Source organism: Oncorhynchus gorbuscha, unplaced genomic scaffold, assembly GCF_021184085.1.
Source record: "Oncorhynchus gorbuscha isolate QuinsamMale2020 ecotype Even-year unplaced genomic scaffold, OgorEven_v1.0 Un_scaffold_874, whole genome shotgun sequence".
Classification (NCBI taxonomy): Eukaryota; Metazoa; Chordata; class Actinopteri; order Salmoniformes; family Salmonidae; genus Oncorhynchus; species Oncorhynchus gorbuscha.
The window spans coordinates 97,234-105,049 of record NW_025745857.1 but is presented as its reverse complement, the minus strand read 5'-3'; the positions used below and the strand labels follow the sequence as shown (position 1 = coordinate 105,049).

Here is a 7,816-nt window from a genome sequence, read left to right as displayed (position 1 = left end):
AGCTTCCAAAGGTATTTGCACTCTTCATTTTACATATTTATTCTATGATTGCTAATTTGTCCTACACTTGTGTCTCAGATGTGTAACACCAAGTTCTCTCAGGCAGGTCAACAGAAACTGAAGCAGAAGCTATACGAGCAACTAAAGCTAAAATTACATTGATATACAGCAAGAGAACAGAGAAGTGAGGTCCACAGCATTCATGTGTGTTCATGTCGAATTGGCTGTGGTGTGTCTGTGTTAGACTTTCTGCAATGTGTGTTTTTGTGTGTGCCTCATTGGGCGAGTGTACTGACAAAGACTCTCCTCCCTTATCAGTTGACAGAGCAGCAGTACCCTTCCACAGCAGAGGTCAGCAATGCTGCACTTAAACGGCACAGAGCTGCAGACTCTCCTGCTATCCTTCCTACAGCAATGTCTGAATGGCACAGGTTTACCGGTCCCAGTACTCTCTCAGAACTACACTACCCAGCAGGCCATTCGCCAAGTGGGCGGAGCTATGCCTAAGGCTCAAAATCAGGAATTTGTGTAGTTCTACTGATGGTAGGTATGTTTAGTTTCTTCAAGTTTGGTATCATGCTGAGCTACATCCGCTCCAACAAGCTAGAGAGCTCCCACGATCCGTATCACCAGTACATTGCCCACGACTGGACCAAAGGACTCACCCTCCCACGGGCCGTCACACAGGCACTGCACGGGGCAGACACACGTATTGGAGACAACGGGAAGATCTCCATGGTCATCTTCAACCCTGCTGCCATTGGAGCAGCTCCCAGGATAGATTGGGATGGATCGTGAGGAGATAATAGTGTTGATGTTCTCAAACCTAATATAACATATTATAGTCACGACGACAAGTGAGAAAGAGATTGAGTTAGAGTACCTCTTTTATTGCAATGCAATCATAGGCAGAATCTACCGCACACCTATAATCGACTAGTGAAGTTGCGGGAGGCAAAACGCAAAACTGGAAAAAGTCACCGAACACTTCCACTCATAGTAGCTTAGCATTCGGTCAATCGACTCTGACGAAAGGTCGACTGACCCGAAAGCTTACCTCCTATTTCAATATTTTTTCATCTGACTGGAAGTGTACGAAAACATCTTCAGAGGTTTCTGTTTCCCTGTATTTGAGTACGTAGTTTCAGTCAACTGCTCATTCATAACGAACATCGAGTATTCTATGCTTTCATTCCTTCATTCAGCAAAGAAGCCAATCAATGTAATTAGAATCACTTAGCTTATAAACCTAGACAAAAAGGAATTCATTAAACGGATTATTGCAGTCTAATACCATTACCATTGTGTCCTCAGGTCCAGACACTGACACGGTGTAGCATTCATGTAAAGCACAGTTGAGTTACAGTAAGGTCACGTAACCGTGTTGTAGTAGTGGCTTGTTCTAGTTTTCTGTGTGTTATAACACGCTACTGTAATCAACCCAATGTAGCAAAAACACTCCAAATGACATAATAGACAAATGATTCAACACCTCCGTCTTATCCTCTTCAAAGTGTGTTGATGTAACAGTATAATTTTAAACCGTCCCCTCGCCCATACCCGGGCGCAAACCAGGGACCTTCTGCACACATCAACAACAGTCACCCACGAAGCCTCGTTACCCATCGCTCCACAACAGCCGCGGCCCTTGCAGAGCAAGGGGAACTACTACTTCAAGGTCTCAGAGCAAGTGACGTAACCAATTGAAACGCTATTTAGCGCACACCGCTAACTAAGCTAGCTGTTTCACATCCGTTACACTCACCCCCCTTTTGACCTTCCTCCTTTTTCCACAGCAACCAGTAATCCAGGTCAACAGCATCAATGTAACAGTATACTTTTAAACCGTCCCCTTGCCCATACCCGGGCGCGAACCAGGGACCTTCTGCACACAACGACAACAGTCACCCTCGAAGCATCGTTACCCATCGCTCCACAAAAGCCACGGCCCTTGCAGAGCAAGGGGAACTACTACTTCAAGGTCTCCGAGCAAGTGACGTAACCGATTGAAACGCTATTTAGCTCGCACCGCTAACTAAGCTAGCTGTTTCACATCCGTTACACTGACACCTGTGTAAATGGATTATAGATAAAAGTTTGATTTGAAATATCCTTTTTTTATCTAATTTTGCCTTCATGGTCCGTTGTTCATTTGAGTAAATGCTGCATCCATGCCAGCAGGCCACCTTGCTAAGAGTGTTGATGTGTTTTAATCTTATCTTCTACCACTCCTTTCTATTTCTCTTCTCTGCTTCTCCCACTCCCTCACTCTTTCCCTCTTCCTCTCCAGTCTGCCTTGAATGGCTGCTGTCTCTGCGTGGTCGATCTCGTGCTCCAAACTGAAGTGGATCATTTGCATGGTAAGCATGGGTCGCAATCCGGTTGAAGTTATCCAACGTCTAACTTCAGTTTCTTAAGGTCCTCCGCCACCGCCCCACACAGTTGCTGAAACTGGGCATGCTCCCTGGGACTCATGGGGTCTGTGAGCCGCGCCCAGCCCTACAGCAGTCTATCTCGGATCTGAGCAATGTCCTCTCTGATGTCACGCTGCATGACAATCCAGGGTGGTTGGTAGCCGTTGTCGATGAGGATGCGGTTGAGGGTAATTAGGTCGTCGTACTGGTTGTGCTCAAACTTGTTGATGGGCTTCCCGGCGCCACTCAGGTTGCGGAAGTCTCCCCGGGACATGGATTCCTGAATGAGGTCTTCCACCAGCCTCTCCACTGCCTGCGTGACCTTGATCTGCCGGCTGAGCTGGCGGGCGTCCCACTCCACCAGCGCCCCCTCTGCTGCAGCCACCGTCTCAAGCTCCTTCTGGAGGTAGTCGAGGACCTGCTCCACTGCCCAATCCACTTGGAACTGCCGGTATTGGCGTTCACGCTGGCTAGGCGTCCCTGGGCCCACGCCCTCATAGCTCAGGTCGTGGCAGTGCTGAGGAGCCACGTCTTTCACCTTCTCCTCATCTTCCACCAAACCCCCACAGCTCTGGACTGGTGCGCCAGCAGGGCGCCGTATGCTTCCTCTACCCGCGCAAACAGTACCTCGTCTGCCGTAGCAACGGATGGTACAGCGTGGCCATGCGCAGGCAGGCTTCTTTCACCTGCGCAGAGCTACTCTCACCCTCACCCAGAAGCTCAAGCTGAGGCTGCAGCTCACACAGGGACCAGAACACAGTTTGCGGAGAAGGAACCAGCGGGCCAGGGGGAGCAGCATTAATCCCCACCGTAAATCAACAGCTGTATGGCGTAACTCATCTCTGCTGGTGACACACAGAGGCACACACCTGCCCAACAGTGACAAGAAACACGATGATGCCTGTTGTACTTGTTCCCACACTTAATTGTTAGCATGGGAATGTAAAACATGCATTTGAAAAGGTCACAGGATGCTTTTGATCCATTGTTTACATTTTTTTGGTAGCGGTCTAGCCTGAAATCCAGAACCACTTTTGCTAACATGCCCCTCCTTGTACTCCATGTCATTGCCAGGGATTGGTAAGGAGTGGAATGATATTATAAACAGATTGGTGGTACCCACCCTGGTAGTAGTCCACTTTTTGATGGAATTATGCACCTCTTCATTTGACACGTACTGTCACATGCATTAAAGATACAGCATGTAACCTCACAGACATGTAATCGGTGACTACAGTAACTATGCCTGTGTTATGAAAGAACACCAGTAGCTAGCTGTCATCTTTATTACCCCGGTAGCTAGAAGCTAAATCGTGCTGAACTTCACGGCTAACTGCATCGTTCTTCGCGACTTTTGGGTAAACAAAGTATCAAGCTAATGTTGGATTCTGTATTTTACATTATAGCCATTAGCATATATATGATTAAATATTATCTGATGTTGGTTGTGTGAGGTGTCTGCATTTGTGCACTGGAGCATCATTATGAGATGAAACAACTGCTTGCTTACTTGCCTGTTTGTGTGTGAGAAGAACTGAGTAACATGGTGTGACCTGCATGTTGCAAAACTGTAGATAACAGCCCAGCAGATGCTTTGTCCTTGTGTTGGTATGTAACAATATTGAGCACATGGTATGACTTGCTGTATCTTACAAAGTTGTGATAGGGAGGGGTGGTCATCACGAGGTTTAACTGAAATGGAAAAATACTGAACAACACAATTAGCAGGAACTGAGCAACTGTTATAACTAGGGGGTGATACCAGAACAGTAGGAATCTATACATCGACGGATGGAGGACTCCAAGAAGCGCCAAGAGGCAGGGACCCGCCTGAGTGCTTGCGATAGGCTGGGCAAGTTTAAACCACGCCCAGCCTCTATTGTGATAGGCCAACAGACGGGTTGGGACAATGTCTATCACAGTATAAGAACACTGTTTACATACATCTTACAGTGAGCCCGTATATACGAAAGTTGCATTTGCAATGTATTACTTAGCTAATAAAAAATACATAGTATATGTTTTTTTAAACTACATATAGACACTGAAGACAAATAGCTAATGTGAACAATTGTGGCTTTTGAATATGCTAATATGGTCTATTGATTTTGTTTTATTACGTTTTATTTCTAATACATTGAGTTGACTGTTCAATATTAATTTGTTTTGTTTAAACAAAGCATTGTCACACAAGCCTACTAAAGATGACATTTTGTGCAAGTGGCCTGCATTTTTAAACAGATGATGTGTGTTATGAGTGTAAAGATGGCACAGTGATGCCATCTGTTGTTCATGTTCATTCCTGCAACTCATGTGTTATACCGGTGTGCTTGAGATACCCGGATGTAATTGTGACGTACCTGAACAAGACTGGTTACTCGCATCAAAGCCTCTGTCTCGTCATTTACCATTCAAACAATGTGTCCTCCCCAAAAAGAAAAAAGACACTGAATGGGTAGTACATGCAACTAAAGGCAGAATTCATTGGAACGTTTAAAAACAGGCTAATGCCGCGTTTATGTGTTGGTCGGAACTAGGAAACGGCATTTCTGAATTGCTAACTTGTTGAATTTAATTTTTTAAATTTAAATTTTCCCTTTATTTAACTAGGCAAGTCAGTTAAGAACAAATTCTTATTTTCAATGACGGCCTAGGAACAGTGGGTTAACTGCCTGTTCAGGAGCAGAACAACAGATTTGTACCTTGTCAGCTCGGGGATTTGAACTTGCAACCTTCCGGTTACTAGTCCAACGCTCTAACCACCAGGCTACCCTGCCGCCCCAATGCAGCACGTGTATAACTACAACCAGCAAGGAAGTCGGAAATGTCCATTTCCTAGTTCAGACTAGCTCAACCTAGCCTGTTCGTAAATCGAAAATGCAGTTTCCTTTTTCCAACTAGCACATGAGCGCGGCATTATGACATTTACGTTTACAGACAGCCATATATGGATGTTAGCCTGTAATCACTAGCTAGCAACCAAAATAAACCAAACAGAAGACTGATACAAACAAAGCAGAAAGAACGAAACGGAGGGACCTACCTGAATGTGTCCAATAGAAACTCTAATGAGACTAAAAAATACACTCCTGGTTACCAGTCTGTTTGTGCCATCATCATGCCAGTCCTTGCCGCTCCTAATGCAAAGAATAACAACTAATTGACCAGACAGAACAAACAGATCTAGAACCAGGCTGTCAATGGCTCTCTTACGTTAAGCAGACGTTAATTGTTCACTAATTTGTATAGGTTGCATAACACTATGTTACTACATGTATTAGTATGTTTTCTATAGTTGAGTTTACAAAAAGCTGGATGATCAGAATTCACCACACAGTATATGCTAATGAAAATTTAAAAAACAGAGGCCAATATAACATGTATTCATTTATTGCAAACTTTCGAGACAATTCATTTTTCCAATTTAAGAATGTACTGTAAAACAGAGGACATTTATTATCATCACATTTTTGTTGCTTGCCTTAAAAAAAATGTGAATGGCCCCTATCTCCATTATTCCCCCTTCAGGTCACTGATTAGGAATGACTCCAGCTCCATCAGGATATCTAAGAATATATCTTTGCCTTTAGGCCCACATGCTTTCAGAGGGCCATCGTAGAGCTCCCTCATCTTGCTCTGGGTGGTTCTGTTAGCCTTCACGTCACTGTAGGTGTTTTGGGTGATGATTCCCTTCTCCAGGAGTCTATCCAATAGGGGTTCCACCTGGCTCACTCTGTCGATCAGGGCCGTCCGGTGATGGTCCACAAAGTGTTTATCTGAGGTAGAGACAGGACATGGCTTGGGACTTTTGGCAGTGATGTTAATGTTGCGTGTGTGTGTGTGCGTGCATGTAGGGTGTGAAAATTCGAGGATAGGCGTGAGGAACTTTTTCTAATTCATACAGGATTAAATAGGCTATGGGGAGTGAAAAAATGCTGTTGAAGATTCTAGAGGGCAGCAGTAGCACCTACAGAATGTTGGAGAAGAAATTAAAAGGAAGGACTTTTGTGATTGTTCATCAAGATAAATACTTTGGGTATTGAATGTTTTTCCCCATAAACCATCACTAATTACAGTAAACATATGCTACCGTTCAAAAGTTTGGGGTCACTTAGAAATGTCCTTGTTTATGAAAGGAAAGCAAATTTCTTGTCCATTAAAATAACAACAAATTGATCATAAATACAGTGCAGACATTGTTAATGTTGTAACTGATTATTGTAGCTTGAAACTGCTGATTTGTAATGGAATACATCGGAGTACAGAGGCCTATTTCTAAGTGACCCCAAACTTTTGAACGGTAGTATACATTTTAATAATGTCATCCTAATTTAGACATTAGGCTATATAACACCTGGTTAGGGCTTACCTTGGTTCATCTTCGTTGATCCAGTTGCACTTTCCATTCTATCACCAGATGTTACGCAAGATCCCGGAGCTGTAAAATAGACTTCATGAGACGCCACCAATCGAATAAAAATATTGAATAGTAGGCCTAAAGATAAATCAGCAAGCAATCTAAATGTGTTTATTGCAGAATGTATTAGGCCTACCTTTAGTTGAAAATTAATATATACTACTGTATGCTATCATTCTGGTCAGAAGAGCAAAATAGAATGCGCGCATAAGTGAAAGTAAAACTGTCAACTTCCTTTTAGTTTTCCTTCCCTACGTTATGGACATTTCAATGTAATTTATTTAGGCCCTAGATCAAATAAAGTTTTGTTCTAGACTACTTTTGGGTTAACTGAAGTGTTTTTAAACCTTTCAAAGATATGAAATTAAATATTTTTAAATGTCCAATGGACGTGCCTCCTACTTTATTCGACTTACATTTCTTGAATTCCATTAGTTCATTTGCGACATCTTGGCAGTTAATTGCAGCCAAGACCTCTATAGCCACATTCACAGCCCCATCTTCAGTGAAGGTACGGGTCAGAATGTCTACCAAGTCCACGGGGTCCGCTTTCTCAACAATGCCCCTGCGAACTTTTGGCTCCTGCTTGCGGTCACAGAGTTTACGTCTGAACTTCTTCAAGTCAGTCTCTTCCAAGTCATCCAGGACTCCAATTAATATATCGCCAACGGTTTTCGACATTTTTTATGCCAAACTGTAATTTAAACAAGGTTTTGTAACATTCGGCTCCGTGCCTTCTATTCTGTTGTCTAATAGGCTACTGACTGTATTATCTTCAAGATACTGTACAATTCGCACCGTCACACGTCATAGGCCGAGGGGAGGTCCATCAGCAGACTCCAGCAGAAACAAAATAGCCTAATCCATTCCATTTTTACAAAAATGTCATATCGAATTTATCTTAACGAATCTATTATATTATTTGTATATATTTTTGCCTGCTCATTTTAGTTTTATACCTTTCGAAATAATACAGAAAATGTAA

At 43.3% G+C, this 7,816-nt stretch overlaps 1 protein-coding gene and 1 pseudogene across 1 annotated transcript; both read right to left on the bottom strand.

Annotated features, from left to right (window-relative positions):
* Positions 1 to 2,136: 2,136 nt before the first annotated feature.
* LOC124020667 lies at positions 2,137 to 3,477 on the bottom strand (annotated as a pseudogene).
* Positions 3,478 to 5,788: 2,311 nt separating this feature from the next.
* Positions 5,789 to 7,638, bottom strand: LOC124020676 (apoptosis-associated speck-like protein containing a CARD). The gene is made up of 3 exons (XM_046335918.1): positions 7,248 to 7,638; positions 6,784 to 6,852; positions 5,789 to 6,190 (listed from the first exon to the last, which is right to left on the bottom strand). Exons 1-3 carry the CDS (start codon positions 7,510 to 7,512, stop codon positions 5,928 to 5,930), a joined length of 597 nt encoding a protein of 198 aa, XP_046191874.1. The 5' UTR covers positions 7,513 to 7,638; the 3' UTR covers positions 5,789 to 5,927.
* Between the last annotated feature and the right edge of the window lie 178 nt (positions 7,639 to 7,816).

Excerpts from the sequence above, each read along its gene's own strand:
- LOC124020676 (XM_046335918.1), bottom strand. The coding sequence starts at position 7,512 with ATGTCGAAAACCGTTGGCGATATATTAATTGGAGTCCTGGATGACTTG. Across the intron at positions 6,853-7,247 it reads ACTAATGGAATTCAAGAAAT|CTCCGGGATCTTGCGTAACA; the intron begins GTAAGTCGAATA and ends TCTATTTTACAG. Across the intron at positions 6,191-6,783 it reads ATCAACGAAGATGAACCAAG|ATAAACACTTTGTGGACCAT; the intron begins GTAAGCCCTAAC and ends TCTCTACCTCAG.